Source organism: Doryrhamphus excisus, linkage group LG10 (genome assembly GCF_037039965.1).
Source record: "Doryrhamphus excisus strain RoL-2023G ecotype Guam linkage group LG10, RoL_Dexc_Guam_v1.1, whole genome shotgun sequence".
Lineage (NCBI taxonomy): Eukaryota > Metazoa > Chordata > Actinopteri > Syngnathiformes > Syngnathidae > Doryrhamphus > Doryrhamphus excisus.
The window spans coordinates 19,903,013-19,924,435 of NC_136366.1; the positions used below are offsets into that span (position 1 = coordinate 19,903,013).

The window sequence follows — 21,423 nt, forward strand, 5'->3', positions numbered from 1 at the left end:
TCCCACAGATCAAGCCACATTGGGACTCATGAAAACTCCCAGGTGCTCCCTGCCAGACGTGCCTGTGCCTGAAGGGGCAATGGGCCGCAGGAAACGAAGCCTGAACACTCAGAACAAATGGACCAAGAGGCATCTATCTTGGAGGTACAGGATGCTTAATGATCAATTCTACGGACTGTGTCCGGATCATGTAGAAAGTTGCATAGTAGTGGTGTGTCAGTCATGAACGAACGGGTCAAAAGAACTACTTATTTTTTGTGAACGGAATGAACAAGGTCACCGCCCCTAAAATACCCGTTCAATCTGTTCAGTTGCAAATGCTTTTTTTGATTGGCTGGAGAGTCAGTTCACCGTTCCTTTTGCAGGGCGGGACTATCTGCGTCCTTGCCTGTCTTATCCTATCGTTGCACCTTGTTCTGTGAGTGGGTGGGGTTACCTGCCTGAAAGACCGAGGCCGAGAGATTGACCGACACTTTCAACGACCTTGTTCATTCAGTTCACAAAAAAGAACTAGTTCGTTCATGACTGACCGACACAACACTAGTCATCACATGTTATTGCACTGTTGGGTCAGAACGAACGTGAACATGAGTGAACGAACTGACTCCACAAGGCTGATCACAGTCTAACGACCAATTGACCAAAATAAACGGAATGGACGTATCTTTTTACTGAATGAACCGGAATGACGGGAATACCCGTGTATGAATCACATTGATTTCAATGTTGGCCTTGCAAGCTAGAGACCTTTAGATTAACATTACATTTCATCTTATTTCTCCTGTATATAGAATAGAGAATTATTTGTAATCAATCATTTTAGTTTGTTTTTTTTTTTGGCTCACAGACAGCGATTAGAGCTCCAGGTGTGGGCCCCCTCACAGAATCAATAAACAGTTTATACACTACACGATAAAATAATACGATCACGCTAACCATGCATCAGCAGTTTGATTGGGTGGAAAACAGCTGAGTAATTGGTTGCAAGCAAAGAGGGCTTTACAACTTTGTTGGCCGACGCCGATTCGCCTACGGAATCAGGCGAGGCAAAGAGATGGGAACTCAATCGCAAAATACCGTACTTGTAGTTCAATTTCTCATTTGCCAACAGCAGTGGGACGTGAGTACATAAAAAAAACACGGGTTTCAAACGCCCCAGTTTGTCACACGGTTTTTGACTGAAATCATTTTGCCTCGGTTTTAGTACACAGTCTCAGTTTTCATGCAATATTGTCTCAATATTGACAAGATGAAGTCTGTTTTCCCTGTCTTGTATCATTCCGAGGAGTCCAATGCCCAAACAAAGCATCCCACACATTGGGAGTCACTAGCCACGTTTACTTGAGGAGTTTTTCTCTTTCCGAATGACCTTTCCGAAAACAATGGTATACATGGAAAGGAATATTCCAATCTCTTGTCTAAAGAATAGTCAATGGGGCATGCCCAGTAAAACGTAAACATCAACATCACGTGATACCGACTTACCTGAGTTTTTCTTTCACTTGTTGGAATAACTCCGTATTGCCGGTTTTTCATTTGTCCGGTCTTGAAATTAGTTTGGATCAAAAACAAACTTTCCTCAGCAGTCTAGTGCCGATTGCTGGCCTCCATTTTTAAAATGAAGAACGTCTGGATCTGCGTGTTACGTCATATCTGAGCATGCGCTGAAAGAACGCACCCGGGATAAATTTAAACAGGAAAAGATCAAATTCAATCTTGCTAATATTTTATAAATAAACTTAGGAAATGTTCTATATAGATATATATTTTCTTTTTTAATAAAACTGGACTTGTGAATAAAGTATAGAAGGGTTTAGATTCGGTAATGCACGGTAATGCACACGAAAACAACAGAAGAAGAAAAACACCACAAAGAAGAACAACTTTAAGCGGGTACAAGATACCTCAATCGGATTAGGGAAAGGAATATTCCACCCCTGTGAATCCGATTATATATTCATTCGGATTGGCACTTTTCTTTGGGAATGAGGTGTATACAAAGGTTAGATTCTTTCCGTTTGGGTCCATGTATAAGTGACTATTGTTCATACATTTTTAATTGGGTGTCAGTGCTAAATAAAAGTAGCCACTGACAACAATTTGATGATGAAGGTTGGACTTTAAATGTAGATTTTGTGGTGAGAGATATCGTAGATCATGCGGACTTGAAAAAGTACGATAGACATTGGTTATGACAATGGCGACACGGTGGTTTGTGGCCGGGCCGACACATGATTCAATTGTGTTGGTCTGATTCAAATTGTGTAAATATCTTGAAAAAATGAATATTTGTAACCCTTTATAGCACACAATTTCAGGGAAATTTGGCTGTTCAGACATATAAAGCCTAATAAATATTCCATTTTTTTCCTGGTCAGTTGTATCCGCAGTGAAATGATATCCGGAGAAGATGAGCCACAAGGTCGGCAATGTTTCCAAAATGTCTTTATAGCCGTTGCAATGATTGCTTTAAAATTTGGTAGCGACATCGCGGTGCCTGAGGGGGATAAATGATAATCACTTTGGCAAGCCACCGCCTTGATGGCTGCTTAGTTAGCTCCCTCTGTTCATTTTATCTACCAGCAGGCACATTTTATTGAGCCTTGATTGCTGAGTTTATTCACACTTGTTGCTCTTCTTTTATTGTGCACTGACTGTTGTCGTGGCGTTTTTATTTCTTTCTTTATTTATTGCATTATGTGGTTTTGGCACAGATAAGACGAGGGGAAAGCAGAGTATTAGCGCTTTGTTCCTCGTCCATCGGAGTAGCCTGCGAAAGCGCTGAAGGGCTGTGGTTTGTTTGCCCCTGCTGTTTTGTTGTCAGCAGCATTTCATCCTTCGAGTCTCGCAAGAAAAATAGATAATAGATTTCACTGGAACTATAACAATGATAGCTATTTTTATTTGTTAGCGCTTCACTTGCTTTCGTTTTGGTGCGCGGCTGATGGTTGCCAAATGACAGGTCAGCGTCTCGGTTCAGCAGAGTGCAGCGTTGCCTCAGGCTGCAGTGGGTACCCGACTGTGGAAAACATGCAGGGTGTGAAAATAGTTTGCAATGCAAACAACGTTTTATGTTTAGATTTATACCCTTATATTCTAACTTAGTACAAAGGTTATATTTGGATGCGGGAGGAAAAAAACATTGCTCATGCATTTAATATAAATATACTTTATTCCTGGGAGGTAGACTCGAGGTTAAAGTTCTAAAATAATTTCCTGAATATAAGTGGCGTGATTCCTGTGCCGTATTCTTAGTCCTGTTTCAAAAAGTTTGGATGTCTTTGCTGCCCACCATCTGTGGTAGAAAAACTGCAACATTCACTAAAGAAGTGTACGCCATCCCCACTCTTGATGCTGTTCATTTGTGACTTGCCTCGTCAAATGTCACTTAGTAATGAAGGATGTGAGAGATGCACGATGCGCTGGGCAAAAAAAAGACCAACAGTACTTTGTACTTTGACAGGAACAGAATGCACGAGGGTGCAAAGGAAGAAGCTAAAAGCGGCGTGAACTGAATGGAGCGCTTTACTTTAAGAAAGGAGTCTCTTTCAGGAAGTTGGCCTACCGTGGGCACACAGCCCAGAGGGGCCAAACCAATCTCCTGGGGGGGGATAAAGATAGAAGGCCAATACATCACCTGTATGTTAGGACAAGAAGAACCGAATGAATCAAGAAGTGTACGACGACTGTAACATTGTCATGGAGGTTGTAAAGGAACACTTCCACCGTTACGTTTCAGTACAAGAAATGTACATTTTTGACGACGATTACAGTGCATCCGGAAAGTATTCACAGCGCTTCACTTTTTCTACATTTTGTCATGTTACAGCCTCATTCCAAACTGAATTAAATTAATCTCTTACCTCAAAATTCTACACAAAATACTCCATTATGACAATGTGAAAAAAGGTTTTTTTTACATGTTTTTAATTTATTAAAAATAGAAAACAAAAAAATCACTTTTACATAAGTATTCACAGCCTTTGCCATGAAGCTCAAGATTGAGCTCAGGTGCATCTTTTTTCCACTGATCATCCTTGAGATCTTTCTACAGCTTAATTGGAGTCCACCTGCAGTAAATTCAGTTGATTGGACATGATTTGGAAATATAATAACTGTCTATATAAGGTCCCACAGTTGACTGTGCATGTCAGAGCACAAACACCAAGCATGAAGTCAAAAGAACTGTCTGTAGACCTGCGAGACAGGATTGTCTTGAGGCACAAATCTGGGGAAGGATACAGAAACATTTCTGCTGCTTTGAAGGTCCCAATGAGCACAGTGGCCTCCATTATTCCTAAATGGAAGACGTTTGGAACCACCAGGACTCTTCCTAGAGCTGGCCGGCCTTCTAAACTGAGCGATCGGGGAAGAAGGGCCTTAGTCAGGGAGGTGACCAAGGCCCCGATGGTCACTCTGTCAGAGCTCCAGCGTTCCTCTGTGGAGAGAGGAGAGCCTTCCAGAAGGACAACCATCTCTGCAGCAATCCACCAATCAGGCCTGTATGGTAGAGTGGCCAGACGAAAGCCACTCCTTAGTAAAAGGAACATGGCAGCCCGTCTGGAATTTGCCAAAAAGCACCTGAATGACTCTCAGACCATGAGAAACAAAATTCTCTGGTCTGATGAGACAAAGATTGAACTCTTTGGTGTGAATGCCAGGCGCCATGTTTGGAGGAAACCAGGCACTGCTCATCACCAGGCCAATACCATCCCTACAGTGAAGCATGGTGGTGGCAGCATCATGCTGTGGGGATGTTTTTCAGCAGCAGGAACTGGCAGACTAGTCAGCATAGAAGGAAAAATGAATGCAGCAATATATAGAGATATCCTGGATGAAAACCTGCTCCAGAGCGCTCTTGACCTCAGTAGACTGGTCATGTACCTTGACCATATAGACAGTAGACATTAGCACACAGCCAAGATCTTAAAAGATTGGCTTCAGAACCACTCCGTGAATGTCCTGGAGTGGCCCAGCCAGAGTCCAGACTTGAATCCGATCGAACATCTCTGGAGAGATCTGAAAATGGCTGTGCACAGACGTCTCCCATCCAACCTGATGGAGCTTGAGACTTATTGCAAAGAAGAATGGGCAAAACTGCCTAAAGATAGGTGTGCTAAACTTGTGGGATCATATTCAAAAAGACTTGAGGCTGTAATTGCTGCCAAAGGTGGATCAACAAAGTATTAAGCAAAGGCTGTGAATACTTATGTAAATGTGATTTTTTTGTTTTCTATTTTTAATAAATTCAAAACATGTCAAAAAAATCTTTTTTCACATTGTCATAATGGAGTATTTTGTGTAGAATTTTGAGGTAAGAGATTAATTTAATACAGTTTGGAATGAGGCTGTAACATGACAAAATGTAGAAAAAGTGAAGCGCTGTGAATACTTTCCGGATGCACTGTATATATCACTATATTGACACTTACTATGGTACCCATTATGGCATTGGATGCTCATATCACCTTGTACTTTGGTACGTGACAAAAAATTTATAAAAATACAAAATAGTTTAAAAAATTTTTTTTTAATATATTAGAAAGCAGGAAGTGAGCAAATGTAACAGTTACTGATTGTAAAAGTACCAGATGGAGGGGTAGGATTTAATAAGCTTTGCTTCTTCCTACTCCTTTTGGACATGTGGAACTGGGAACTGATTATGGGATGCACTCGATTGTAATCTGATGCATGTTCAAATGAAATTAAAATATTACCATTACATTTTCAAGTCATGGCAATATTGTGATGACTTAGTGACGTGACTATAGTCCCGTGACTCGAGTCCACACCTCTGCTATGTTTATTTGTAACAGTAGTTGCCATGTAGTGACACTATTTTGACAACATCAGTTCTTGTTATTTTCTATCTATAACCCGAATACCAACAACTGCATCATGATGGAAGGTTTTAGCTGATAGTCCACACCAGCAGGTGATCTACACCGAGTCTTTTATGCGGCCGTATTACATCCTGGCGTCCAGCTGTACTATTTATTGCAGGACATTTGAGTAAATGGACAACCAGAAGACGGATATGCCAGGTAACTAGTCTTCCCTAACAAAGATTGCTGCTTCCTACCGGCTCCAAGGATGAGAGTGATGCATAGCGGGAGCGGGACTCACTTGTAGCTGTGAGCGAGTTGGTCATGGCTTATTGATTAAAAACCTCCTTGAGACTTTGTCTTGCCAGCGTACAGTAATTTCTCACATAACAGATTATTTGAAGAGGTCAGCCATCATTGCTCTTAGGTACATTTGCAGCAAAGCAAACGTGTGGGCGTCAATCCAGCATCACAAGACGAAGAACCTGCTGTACAGGATTAGCATGTAGACCCCTGCTGTTAACTGATAATAACACCCCTATAGTCGCCTATATTCAATATATTCGACATAATAAGAGTAAATAAGACTCATACTTGCGTGGGTTGCTGTGGATGTGATCCAGGGCTAGGATAGGGGACGGAAAGTTAAGTTTTAGGTTGGAGTGGGTTACATTTGGGGATTAGTAGTAGGGATTATAGCCTCTATTGTGAGATCGGAAAATAATTGCGAACCGCTGCAATAAAGTAATACAGTAAAGTCTCGTTATATCGATATTGTCGGGAGTCGGAAAAAATATCGATATAAGGGGACTATCCATATATCCGATCCTGCGCCGAACTGCATTAAAAGTGGGCAATAATGCACTCGACATTGTTCTATAGTATAGAACAATGTCGAGCAGCTTAAATCAATCTTTGCTTATTTCAATACCAAAAAAGAACACGGCGAACGCCAGCATTTACATATGAAAAACAGTGATTATTGCAAGCGATAAAAAGATATCTGAATACAACACAATTAAATACATGTATTTGTACGCTTGTGTCTTCGTTGGAATAGGTGTGTATGCTATGTCAGTTGGTTCTTCTGTTGCAGGCATGTGTTTGGCCAGCTATGTGGGGCGGGTTGAGCATGACCTGTGAACCAGGAAGTGCGGGAATCGGTGTGTGTGCTGCGCTCTGGTGGTGGAAGGGTGAAAAATAAAGTTGACTGGAAGCAGCCGTTCGCCGTGTTCTTTTTTGGTATTGAAATCCTTAAGCAAAGATTGATTTAAGCTGCTTTTGTATCGATATAAGCAGACCAAATTGGCTGGCGGGAGATGAAAAGGTCATCGTAGTAACCGGATTATCATAATAACCGGGTATCGTACTAACGGAACTAATTATATCATAAAAGACTAGAAATTTGCCGGGAAATGAAAATAGTATCGTAATAAGCAGTACTTCGATATAACCGATATCGATATAACGAGACTTTACTGTACTTATCACCAGTTTTTATGTTTGTGTTGATGCTTTTTTGATATATTTTATGAAGTTTAGGACCTAGGAGGAACAAAATGTGCTTTTCTGGTTTCTAACTGCAGCATTCACTTGGAACGGATGCACAGTAGTGCGCTGTCACCGGGTTTCACACTAGCTATTATTACCTTTGCATGCTACATTTCAATGTACAAACGGAGAAAGGTGAAGAAAACAACAAAGGGCAAAAAGAAAGTCTATTTTCTTCTTTAAATAGTATTAGCAGTTCCAGCCTATTAGTCTCGGGACTGTTTTCCAGGGAGCAGGGGAGATGCAAATTATCGCTCCGGGGTTAATTGCCAAGTTAATTGTGTCTAACTTGAAGTGGGCTGGAGCCTTTTCTTTACTCCAGGTTCAGGCAGCGATCTGACAAAGGGTCCGGCTGGATTTTGAAGCTGTTGTTTTTTATATGCGAACAATTATAAGCTTTGGCTTCTCCTGTCTCTGACGTAAGCTAGCCTACTCTATCCACTCACAGAAGATGATGTCTTACAAAGTTAAATACCACAAATGCTGGATACTTGAGTTGAATGAAACCGTTCTTAACTTTTTGGAGGCGTGATAACCTTGGTCAATTTTTCAGAAACTTGCTAACAAACTGAAGGTCATGTCCCACCCGGTACTTCCACAGTAATATCATTTCATCTCAACCAAGCATCCTCTTGAAATGAGGAGCATTTGATGGTGGAACACTGAACTCTTTTGACCGTACCGCCAACACGGATAGCTGTGATGCCCACATTTACAAACGGTTAACTTGTTTAAAGTCGGCTCGCATGCAGCAGGAATGAATGTTGTGACATTAAAACCACACTGCCCTGTTTCCTTCTTTCTCGTCAGTTGTCCGTGCTGGCCTGCCTGTTCAATAGTGCGCGTTGGGGGGTGGGGGTTTGTTGATGTAAGCGCTTCTTTGCGTCTGTATTATACTTGATTGATGTGAACTGGTCTGACAGCACACTCTGTTCTCAGGTATTTATTTGTGAGTCAATGATGCTCTCTCATGAGGTGTGTTGCTGTTTAACAGCCACTGGGCTTTATGCGGCGGCGCTGCAATCTTACGCATGCACTTCCTCTGCTGGCTTATCAATTTCCAGCTGCTTGTCGGTCATGGTCGTGAAAATCCCAGAAAGTAAACATTTGTGTTGGAATCACACAGCCAACAGCTTAATCACGCACTGGAATCTGGCAGTGGCTTTCTTTCTGCCGGGTATTTTAAACTGTAATTAAAAGTTTGACATTGAAGTTTGGGGCTCCTTTTTAAAGTTTACCTCCGATTCTGTTCGGCAGCGGCTCATTTTCTTATATAGTGAAGCATTGGTTAGTGCTTGATTTCAGTGTTGGGCATTCATTCATTCATTTTCTACCGCTTATCCTCACGAGGGACGTGGGGGTGCTGGAGCCTATCCCAGCTGTCTTCGGGCGAGCGGCGGCGTACACAATGGACTGATGGCCAGCCAATCACAGGGCACATATAGACAAACAACCATTCACACTCACATTCATACCTATGGACAATTTGGAGTCGCTAATTAACCTAGCATGTTTTTGGAATGTGGGAGGAAACCGGAGTACCCGGAGAAAACCCACGCATGCACGGGGAGAACATGCAAACTCCACACAGAGATGGCCGATTGTGGGATTGAACTCGGGTCTCCTAGCTGTGAGGTCTGCGCGCTAACCACTCGATCACCGTGCAGCCCTAGTGTTGGGCATGTTACTTTAAAAAAAAGTAAGTATAGTTACTAGTGACTTCTCAAAAAAAGTAACTGACTTACTAAATGAGTTACTCCATTACAAAAGTAACTAGTCACCAGCAAAAGTAACTACAGTAACGTGCTGTAACGGAGAGTCAAAATTGTAACGGCGTTATGCTGAAAGTAAAAGTAATTAGTTAGATTACCCGTTACTGAAAAAAGTTATTTGAAACGCCGTTATTCCCATCCCTGCTTGTTTTTCTGTTTGAAAATTCATGGCGATTTATTTGCACATTTTGCATAAATGGTTGCCTGAAAAAAAAAATCATCCACATGAAATCTGCAGTGGCCTTGCGCGATTAAAATTTGCACACTGATAAGATAGATCCTTGCCACGGTGCGTGGAGTTCAATCTAATGTCGACAAGCCACCGCAGGGAAATAACACCTGGCTCATTTTTCATGCACCTACAGTCTTCTAATGTAAACAAGCATCTCCCTTGGACCCCGTACATCATCCTGGATGCAGGACAGCAGGGCTCTGACCTTGTGACGGACTTGACCGCAATTGCCCGAGCCAGCTCACACAATTTGGATCCACATATCTTTATATTTACACACAGAACACAATCACACGCACTCGTTCATCTGAATTAGGTTTAATAAGCAGGTGAATTGTCTGCGGAGGTTGAGCAATTTGCAACGACCTTGGAAAACGGTGGAGCGGCAGTCAGAGGGCGAATCTGCTAGCGGTGTGAATAAAGTCGCTGTGTGGGCACATCTGTGTATGGAAAAAAGTTTCGCCACCGAGTACGTGATGTGATCCTATTTGGATGTGGCTTTGTGCACGCATACCAATGAGGTGCGACTCTTTTTCAGACCTCACTCGGTGCTTTCAGGAACAGTGCCGTCAGGGCCAACAAGGCCTTCTCAGTCGCACTGACCCACATTCTCAACTTCAATTCTAGTATTTGTTCCATAAAATTCTTTCATTTATTCCCAACAGTCAATTATTTTCATTCGTAGCGTGTCTTTTGGCTGCGCTGCTTCCTGGACGCTTTTATGTGTCAATCAAATTTACCCAGGACCTTCAGAATCAGAATGGCTGGCCCATGCAGTTTCAAGTCTAATACTTGTCATAGAAAGCCTTCTTGAAACACACAACACTCACATAGCACAATCAAGAGTTGCACAAGGCTTAGGTATGACTAACAGAAAAATACCGGAACAATATCACATCTTTGGATTTAGCGTATTAGCTCAGTGCGCTTTCAGTCTAATAGCTTCTCATAGAAGGCCTTCTTGGCACACACAACACTCACATAGCACAATAGTTGCACAAGGCTTAGGTATGACTAACAGAAAAATACCAGAACAATATTACATCTTTGGATCCAGCCTATTAGCTCAGTGCATTTTCAGTCTAATAGCTTCTCATAGAAGGCGTTCTTGAAACAGACAACACTCACATAGCACAATCAAGAGTTGCACAAGACTTAGGTTTGACTCACAGAAAAATACCGGAACAATATTGCATCTTTGGATCCAGCCTATTAGCTCAGTGCATTTTCAGTCTAATAGCTTGTCATAGAAGGCCTTCTTGACACACACAACACTCACATAGCACAATAGTTGCACAAGGCTCAGGTATGACTCACAGAAAAATACCAGAACGATATTACATCTTTGGATTCTGCCTATTAGCTCAGTGCATTTTCAGTCTAATAGCTTCTCATAGAAGGCTTTCTTGAAACAGACAACACTCACATAGCACAATCAAGAGTTGCACAAGGCTTAGGTTTGACTCACAGAAAAATACCGGAACAATATCACATCTTTGGATTTAGCGTATTAGCTCAGTGCGTTTTCAGTCTAATAGCTTCTCATAGAAGGCCTTCTTGACACACACAACACTCACATAGCACAATAGTTGCACAAGGCTCAGGTATGACTCACAGAAAAATACCAGAACGATATTACATCTTTGGATTCAGCCTATTAGCTCAGTGCATTTTCAGTCTAATAGCTTCTCATAGAAGGCTTTCTTGAAACAGACAACACTCACATAGAACAATCAAGAGTTGCACAAGGCTTAGGTTTGACTCACAGAAAAATATCGGAACAATATTGCATCTTTGAATCCAGCCTATTAGCTCAGTGCATTTTCAGTCTAATAGCTTGTCATAGAAGGCCTTCTTGACACACACAACACTCACATAGCACAATAGTTGCACAAGGCTCAGGTATGACTCACAGAAAAATACCAGAACGATATTACATCTTTGGATTCAGCCTATTAGCTCAGTGCATTTTCAGTCTAATATCTTGTCATAGAAGGCCTTCTTGAAACACACAACACTCACATAGCACAATCAAGAGTTGCACAAGGCTTAGGTATGACTCACAGAAAAATACCGGAACAATATCACATCTTTGGATTCAGCCTATTAGCTCAGTGCATTTTCAGTCTAATATCTTGTCATAGAAGGCCTTCTTGAAACACACAACACTCACATAGCACAATCAAGAGTTGCACAAGGCTTAGGTATGACTCACAGAAAAATACCGGAACAATATCACATCTTTGGATTTAGCGTATTAGCTCAGTGCGTTTTCAGTCTAATAGCTTCTCATAGAAGGCCTTCTTGACACACACAACACTCACATAGCACAATCAAGGCTTAGGTACGTATGACTAACAGAAAAATACTGGAACAATATTGCATCTTTGGATTTAGCGTATTAGCTCAGTGCATTTTCAGTCTAATAGCTTCTCATAGAAGGCCTTCTTGACACACACAACACTCACATAGCACAATAGTTGCACAAGGCTTAGGTATGACTCACAGAAAAATACTGGAACAATATTGCATCTTTGGATCCAGCCTATTAGTTCAGTGCATTTTCAGTCTAATAGCTTGTCATAGAAGGCCTTCTTGAAACACACAGCACTCACATAGCACAATCACGAGTTGCACAAGGCTTAGGTATGACTCACAGAAAAATACCGGAACAATATCACATCTTTGGATTTAGCGTATTAGCTCAGTGCATTTTCAGTCTAATAGCTTCTCATAGAAGGCCTTCTTGAAACAGACATACACTCACATAGCACAATCAAGAGTTGCACAACGAATATGACAATATGACTCAGGAAAAAGAAACAGACAAAAAAACAAGCACACAACACTGCTCTCGCTCTCACGCACACATGCTTTGACTGTCTAGAGGGGTAACTGCTTTATATGTTCTGCACATCCATCATTCTAGGCTCTTGGTCCATGTTTCTTGTCGTTGTAAAGTCCAGTGCTGTAACCAAATAAATTGCACTTCCTTTAATACAAAGTGAGTGTTAGAAAGGAACCAGGAGGAAAGGCTAAAGAGATGGCTCGCCATCATGAATGATGTCATAGTGCCTGACAAAAGCATCATCTAAAAAAAAGAGCATTATTATCTCTGTTTAGACCACATTTTTGATACAGCACTTGTATTGTATCCCATTATGTTTTGCCTCACATCATACACAAGTAGCACAAAATGTGATGAAAAACAGTCGGGATTTATTAAGCCTGTGCGGCAGGTGCTCAGAATTGTTACTTTGACAGAAAAGGTCACCTTCCCCAGTGGTTTCAGACACGGGAACAGCTGCAAGGTCTCACAGAAGATGAAAGCTTTGCCTGGGACTCTCAGACCGTGTGTGACATATTGCTTTTATTCCCTTTCTTTCACCCCAATATCCCCTCTCACCCTCTCCCTCAGAGTGAGGACCTTCCCGAAGGATTCGGCCTTACTGGGCAGGGACACGGTTCGAGCCCTCATGTATTACGCCCTGAAGGTGTGGAGTGACATCGCACCGCTGAACTTCCACGAGGTGGCAGGGAGCGACGCCGACATTCAGATCGACTTCACCAAAGCCGACCACAATGATGGATATCCCTTTGACGGGCCCGGCGGCACCGTGGCTCATGCCTTTTTCCCGGGAGAGAGGTTCACCGCTGGGGATACGCACTTTGACGACGACGAGGCTTGGACCTTCAGATCACCAGGTAGGAAATTCCAGATTTAATTCCAGAGTTGTTGTGACTGAAACTCTTCTATCCAAAACTAGAACACTGGCCTCATTAAGAATTCAAGCAGGCCTGTTTCATGTTCAGTCTCTTTTATTAATATTTATTTATCATTATGATCTGAATTTAAAAGTTTAATATGTCCTCACACTGAGGAGAGGAGAAATGCTTCAAATAATGGTGGCTTTTTAAAGAGGTCAAACATATTCCCTATAAATGAGATACACAAACAATCTTCAGGAGGTATAGCAATCCCGCGTTTATCGCAGTTAATTGCCGATAAGTGATAAGCAATAAGCAATAATTCCTGCTTGAGTGTGTCACCTTATTTGTGTTCCCGAGGGGACCTTAATGACAGGGGGACAGGAAGTGAAATTGGAGGTTCAGAGTTGAGTTTTAGCTTGTCATGGGTTATGGTCCAAATTGTCAGCCTTAATTAGCGTGTTTTTTGGACTATAAGTCGCACTTTTTTTCATAGGTTGGCTGTTCCTGCGACTTATACTCCAGAGCGACTTATAAATGAAAAAACTGTTTATGTTACATAGCTGAATAAGCATTGTGTTAGCATATCTTACACCTATTAGCCTGTTCTCTATTCTTTTATTAATGTTAGAGTTTGCCTTCCAAGAGGACCTAATCAAGTCAAGTAGTTTGTAAAATAAATTAAAATAAATTAAATCCAACTTATACTCCAGTGCGACTTATGTATGTTTTTTTTCTACCTAATTATGTATTTTTGGCCTTGTGCGACCTTTACTCCAGAGTGACTTATAGTCCAGAAAATACGGTAATTGGATTCTTACTTGTGAATTGAGTAACTTGCTTGTCAATAGCAGAACGTGTTACTTTAGTTGACTTTTGGTCGTGATTAGGCTCGTCACGATAATCAATAAATCAATTAACCGCATGGTAAACAAACACAAACTCAATGATTTTGCCTGCTTCCATACGATATTGACATGTGCATGTGTGTTTGTTTTCCTCCTCGCTCGCTGCCAAACAGGCCGGATGACAAGAGAGTTCACTTTGTGCATCTTTCTCAACACGTGGGTGCGTTAGTTGTTTAGCGGGATGGGTTCACTCACCCTGAGTGAACCTTCCTGTCAATCATTCAGTCTCTTTGACGGGGCGCTAGCAAGTTCACACACAGAGTGCTGAAAGTGAGTGTTGTCCGGAGTAACAATAAGCAAATGTAAATGAGTGATTCTCCTGAGAAGCACCAGCGACGGTGCAGTTACTTCCAGGTACCCACGTGGAGGTAGTATATACTGCATACGGCGTACACATACTGCAAACATGGTGAATGGACAGGGAAACTTTCTGCCTGTTGTGTATGAAACAGCATCTGACTTCAATTTCACCCTGCATCGTTATGAGAACATTTGTGACCAAGTCAAACAAACAGCATACGGTAGTGATGGGTCCGAGAACATCAATGCTGCCGTTTCACCTGAATGCACCATGCTGATGTATGAATGATACCTGGCATGGTGGCACTGTGTTTAGATAAGTCTCTACTTATCGAGCGAAAATCCAACAATGCTAATGTTAGCATTTTAAAAACGTTACTATGCGAATATTAGAATGATAGCGCTAACATGCTAACACCTGACATGATAGCACTAAGTATTTATATAGGTTTTTACTCATGAAAATTGCTAAAAGGCTACAATGCTAACATTAGCATGATAAACTACTCACAATAGTGTGTCTGCAAATGTGAAAATGAATGAAAATGGAAAAAAATGCTACTGTGATAATGTTAGCATGATAGTAATGCTAACATGCTAACGTTATAACCACTTATAACACTAAGTGTTTATGTAAGTATGTACTAATAACAATGGTAAAAAAAGGCTACTCTGCTAACATTAGCATGATAAACCAAGCACAATAGTGTGCCTGCCAATGTTGAAAATGAATGAAATGGATATAAGTGCTATTGTGATAATGTTAGCATGATAGCAATGTTAACATGCTAATGTTTACATGCTACCACTTATAACACCAAGTGTGTATGTAAGTGTGTCCTAATAAAAATGCTGGAAAAGGCTACTCTGCTAACATTAGCATGATAAAGCTAGCAAAATAGTGTGTCTGCCAATGTGCAAATGAATGAAAATGCATAAAAATGCTATTGTGATAATGTTAGCATGATAGCAATGCTAACATGCTAATGTTTACATGCTACCACTTATAACACCAAGTGTGTATGTAAGTGTGTCCTAATAAAAATGGTAAAAAAGGCTACTCTGCTAACATTAGCATGATAAAGCTAGCAAAATAGTGTGTCTGCCAATGTGCAAATGAATGAAAATGCATAAAAATGCTATTGTGATAATGTTAGCATGATAGCAATGTTAACATGCTAATGTTTACATGCTACCACTTATAACACCAAGTGTGTATGTAAGTGTGTCCTAATAAAAATGCTGGAAAAGGCTACTCTGCTAACATTAGCATGATAAAGCTAGCAAAATAGTGTGTCTGCCAATGTGCAAATGAATAAAAATGCATAAAAATGCTATTGTGATAATGTTAGCATGATAGCAATGCTAACATGATAATGTTTACATGCTACCGCTTATAACACCAAGTGTGTACATATGTAAGTGTGTCCTAATAAAAATGGTAAAAAAGGCTACTCTGCTAACATTAGCATGATAAAGCTAGCAAAATAGTGTGTTTGCCAATGTGCAAATGAATAAAAATGCATAAAAATGCTATTGTGATAATGTTAGCATGATAGCAATGTTAACATGCTAATGTTTACATGCTACCACTTATAACACCAAGTGTGTATGTAAGTGTGTCCTAATAAAAATGCTGGAAAAGGCTACTCTGTTAACATTAGCATGATAAAGCTAGCAAAATAGTGTGTCTGCCAATGTGCAAATGAATGAAAATGCATAAAAATGCTATTGTGATAATGTTAGCATGATAGCAATGCTAACATGATAATGTTTACATGCTACCACTATAACACCAAGTGTGTATGTAAGTGTGTACTAATAAAAATTATAAAAAAGGCTAACATTAGCATGCAACACCTAGCATGGTAGCGCTTAATGTCTTTAATTCTTATAAAAATGGCAAAAAAATGTTAATGTTAAAAAATTAATAGTTAATAAATACAATGTTTTTTAAAAATGCTAACATGCTAAGCCAGTATGGAGCTGGAAACATAACCAGTGATTTTTGGGCCACGATTAAAAATGAAAGAAGAATAGACAATTCACGGCAATAAATCACCAGTCCTGATAAAGAGTGTTGTTTACTGTGCGGTTGTCTGAATGCTGCGGCTAAAAACAATCAATAAGAGTTATTTGGTCCCAATGACACACTGATGACATTTCAGCACTTGAATGCAGATGTTGGCGAGCACTTTTGAAGCGCTGAGTCTCCTCTTTTCGTTGTGACATTTGTGACTTGATATTTAAAATTGCAGTGGAACGTCCAACGTTGAACACAATCTGTTCTGTGACACGTGTTAAATAACTTATCTATCCCCCCCTCATCCCTCAAAAAAATCAATTAGAATTGAAAAGATACAATTGGGCCTTCAAAAGGTTATCGCTTTCGTGCTCAGGCCCTCATGATTTGTTACTTTTAATCTGTCTTTTGTCCACACTCATTTTATGTTTAGGTCACTGAAAACATACAAACCCTCTCTCTTTTTTTAAGGGTTGTTTTTAACTCCGTGTTTTGCCAGTCAACAATCATTTTAAATGGAGATGCTCGATATATTCTTGGGGTGTCCAAAGTGCGGCCATACAGTCAGTACAGAATTTTTAAACTGGGACTAATAATATTTTCTCTTAATATTTTGACTTTATTTTATTAAAATTACAACTTTTGGGGTGTTTTTTGTTCTATTTTCAGACTATTTAAATTTTATTTTATAATTTTTTTTGTTCATTTTCATAATGTTTTTACTTTGTGCTCATAACATTATGACTTTTTCCTACAACTTAATATTCCAAAAAATAAACTGGAAATTATGCTAATGTAACAAGAAAACTCAAAAACAACAACAGCAGCAAAAAAAAAAAAAACAATCAGCACAAAATTTTAGTGGCAAAAAAGTTGTAAAGTTATATTCATGATGTACAGGAGGAAACATGTACAAAAATGAAAATCATTGGAAAATGTAAAAAAAAAAACAAAAACAGAAATGGAAAACCTTTACAGGAAAAAAGTTGTATTCTAACGAGAACAAAATATGCATTTTTTTTTGAATAAACACATAATATTAAGAGGAAAAATAATATCATTTCAGTAGCAAAAAGTTGAAATCTTCAGGATTACATTTTTTTTAAGTTGTAACATGTTGAGAAGCAAACTGAATAAAGTTACCATGTCTTGGGAATAAAGTCCAAATACTATGTGAGTAAAATTTACAAACTAATATTCAAGGAGAAAGTTGAAGACCAGGCAGCTTTTTCTAAAAATTTACATATACAGTAAAGTCTCGTTATATCGATATCGGTTAAAACGAATTACTACTTATTACGATACTATTTTCATTTCCCGGCAAAGTTCTAGTCTTTTATGATATAATTAGCTCCGTTAGTACGATACCCGGTTATTATGATAATCCGGTTACTACGATGCCCTTTTCATCTCCCGCCAGCCAATTTGGTCTGCTTATATCGATACAAAAGCAGCTTAAATCAATCTTTGCTTAAGGATTTCAATACCAAAAAAGAACACGGCGAACGGCTGCTTCCAGTCAACTTTATTTTTCACACTTCCACCACCAGAGTGCAGCACACACAGCGGAAAACACCCGTCCCTCGCGCCTACCCCTCCGGGTGGCAACACCTTCCCTATCGATAGTTCCGGGGTGAATTATGTCCCGGTAACCGGTAATCACTACAGCGTAAGTTTATTTTTATTTACTGTAGTACAAAATGTATTGTAGTACAAAAGCATGCTAGATACGCAATCCATGAACTCAAGGAGAAAATTACATGCCATATCAAAGATCCGCCCACTTTTAATGCAGTTCGGCGCAGGATCGGATATATGGATAGTCCGGTTATATCGGTATTTTTTCCGACTCCCGAGAATATCGATATAACGAGACTTTACTGTACCTTCTAGCATATCTACATATTTAGTTGCTTTACTAAATATCAAGGCCCTTGCATCCGTTCACTTTTCACAATGGGGCCCTCACAGGAAACCTTGGACACCCCTGCTGCAGGCTTTGCTTCCGTCACCCCCCAGTGGCGCACTGGCAATGCAACATGTTGCCAACTTCCAAGCCCCAAATCTCACTTTTTAATACCAACTTCATGATAAAAGGATAAGGATGAAGGATCCGGTGACGCAAAAACTACCGAGCGGATTTAAGAGCTACGTTATGGATGTGGAGCAGATGAAGAAGCCATAAAGTGGACCCGACTAAAGGTCGGCTGCCGTCTAGTTTTGAACCTGCCAACGCCTTGGGCCACATTTTAAAGAACGGCACAGCGGCCGCGTCGGGGTATATTGAAGATGTTGTGGTGTCGTGCTCCCCAGACCATTTTATTAGACACTTTGAAGGGGCGAGAGATATGAAGAGCTCTGTGATGTCACCGTGGATGTGTGGAATAGAATTCCGGTGATAACCTGAGCAGCTGTGGTGCATTCAATGCCCATCAGGATGAAGGCAGTGCTAGACACTCTAATACTAAATGTTGATACTTTGAGGTCATCAATGAAAAATTATTTATCCAATTAATCAGATTCATTATTTTTTAATTCAAACATTCAATTCAAATCTCCTCTGATGTGATTTTTTTTTTACTTTGACAAAGCTTTATTAAAAAGCCGTATTAGTATGATTCTTTAAAATATTTTTTCCTGTTTTCTTAAATTTTGTAAATTTTATTTTCTTCTTGAATAATCTTCATACATAATATTATGACTTTATTCACATAATATTGTAATTTTTCCTCAAGCTAATTTTAATCAATGTTGTGAAAAAATATACTTATTTTTTCCTTAATATTTCAGATCTATGCTACTAAAATGACATTATTTTTTGTCATAATATTACAAGTTTAGGCTTGTAAAATTGTGACTTTTTTCTTATTGAAAATATTTTTTTTTTTAGATTTTCACTTTATTTTTTGAGAATTATTTAAAATGTTTTTTGTGTTTTTGTTTTTTTTCTATTGACAAAGCTTTATTAAAAAGCCGTATTAGTATGATTCTTTAAAATATTTTTTCCTGTTTTCTGAAATTTTCTAAATGTTTATTTTCTTCTTGAATAATCTTCATACATAATATTATGACTTTATTCACATAATATTGTAATTTTTCCTCAAGCTAATTTTAATCAATCTTGTGAAAAAATATACTTATTTTTTCCTTAATATTTCAGATCTATGCTACTAAAATAACATTATTTTTGTCATAATATTACAAGTTTAGGCTTGTAAAGTGGTGACTTTTTTCTCATTGAAAATATTTTATTATTTTTTTTTAGATTTTTACTTTATTTTTTGAGAATTATTTAAAAAAAAATTTGTGTTTTTGTTTTTTTTCTATTGACAAAGCCTTATTAAAAAGCTGTATTAGTATGATTCTTTAAAATATTTTTTCCTGTTTTCTTAAATTTTCTAAATGTTTATTTTCTTCTTGAATAATCTTCATACATAATATTATGACTTTATTCACATAATATTTTAATTTTTTCCCCAAGCTCATTTTAATCAATGTTGTGAAAAAATATACTTATTTTTTCCTTAATATTTCAGATCTATGCTACTAAAATGACATTATTTTTGTCATAATATTACAAGTTTAGGCTTGTAAAATTGTGACTTTTTTCTCATTAAAAATATATATATATTTTTTTTTAGATTTTCACTTTATTTTTTGAGAATTATTTAAAATGTTTTTTGTGTTTTTGTTTTTTTTCTATTGACAAAGCCTTATTAAAAAGCCGTATTAGTATGATTCTTTAAAATATTTTTTCCTGTTTTCTTAAATTTTGTAAATTTTATTTTCTTCTTGAATAATCTTCATACATAATATTATGACTTTATTCACATAATATTGTAATTTTTCCTCAAGCTAATTTTAATCAATGTTGTGAAAAATATACTTATTTTTTCCTTAATATTTCAGATCTATGCTACTAAAATGACATTATTTTTGTCATAATATTACAAGTTTAGGCTTGTAAAATTGTGACTGTTTTCTCATTGAAAATAATTTTTAATTTTTTTTTTAGATTTTCACTTTGTTTTTTGAGAATTATTTAAAATGTTTTTTGTGTTTTTGTTTTTTTTTTCTATTGACAAAGCCTTATTAAAAAGCCGTATTAGTATGATTCTTTAAAAAAAAATTCCTGTTTTCTTAAATTTTCTAAATGTTTATTTTCTTCTTGAATAATCTTCATACATAATATTATGACTTTATTCACATAATATTTTAATTTTTTCCCCAAGCTCATTTTAATCAATGTTGTGAAAAAATGTACTTATTTTTTCCTTAATATTTCAGATCTATGCTACTAAAATGACATTATTTTTGTCATAATATTACAAGTTTAGGCTTGTAAAATTGTGACTTTTTTTTCTCATTGAAAAGATTTTATTTATTTATTTATTTTAGATTTTCACTTTATTTTTGGAGAATTATTTAAAATGTTTTTTGTGTTTTTGGTTTATTTTCTATAAAAAAAAAAACGCCGCAGTCCATAAATGGCCTCCCGGGCTGGTCTTGATGACCAGGAGGTTTGTGCCATCTCCTATCATCAGCTTACAGCAATTTCCTCAAATCTCACCCCCAAATATTGTCTCATTCCCGACGGAGGCAGCCAACGACATGTTCTTACACAGTATAGTCGTTCAGCAGCCACACCGGTCCACGATAACAACAAGAACCATTCCGTACCCGTCCAGTAAATGGGTAGGCTAGATACGTAGACACCTACATTGGACGACTCCTCACACTTAAACGTCTCATTCTTACGCTGACTAAATAAATGTGCTATTTACGGGTGCAAAGTCATGTGGCGTGTTATTGCGTAATGATTATATATCAAGATAATGAACACCTTCTTATTTGCCTTTCCGTATCACATTACAGGCCTTTATCTATCTCATTACGTTCACTGTATTCCCTCACTAGTGGATAACTTATCTGTTTACCTTTTTGTGCTAAGAGGGATTTATTTCATGCAAACAGCAAATGATGCAGATAAGAGCAGATGTAAAAAATGTAAACTGCAAAGGTGTGGGTCCTAGTCCCAAAAGTGTGATGACAGTGAAAATGCCTTACAGAGTTGCAAATGACCTTTGGTGCACGTTTGGCAGAA

At 38.5% G+C, this 21,423-nt stretch overlaps 1 protein-coding gene across 1 annotated transcript in view; it reads left to right on the forward strand.

Moving 5' to 3' along the window:
* mmp17a (matrix metallopeptidase 17a) overlaps positions 1-21,423 on the forward strand; it is an 89,471-nt gene that overhangs the window by 48,242 nt on the left and 19,806 nt on the right. Inside the window, exons 3-4 of the mRNA XM_058056569.2 lie at positions 9-144; positions 12,799-13,085. Coding sequence (XP_057912552.2) covers positions 9-144; positions 12,799-13,085 — 423 coding nt within the window. The remainder of the gene's footprint in view (positions 1-8; positions 145-12,798; positions 13,086-21,423) is intronic.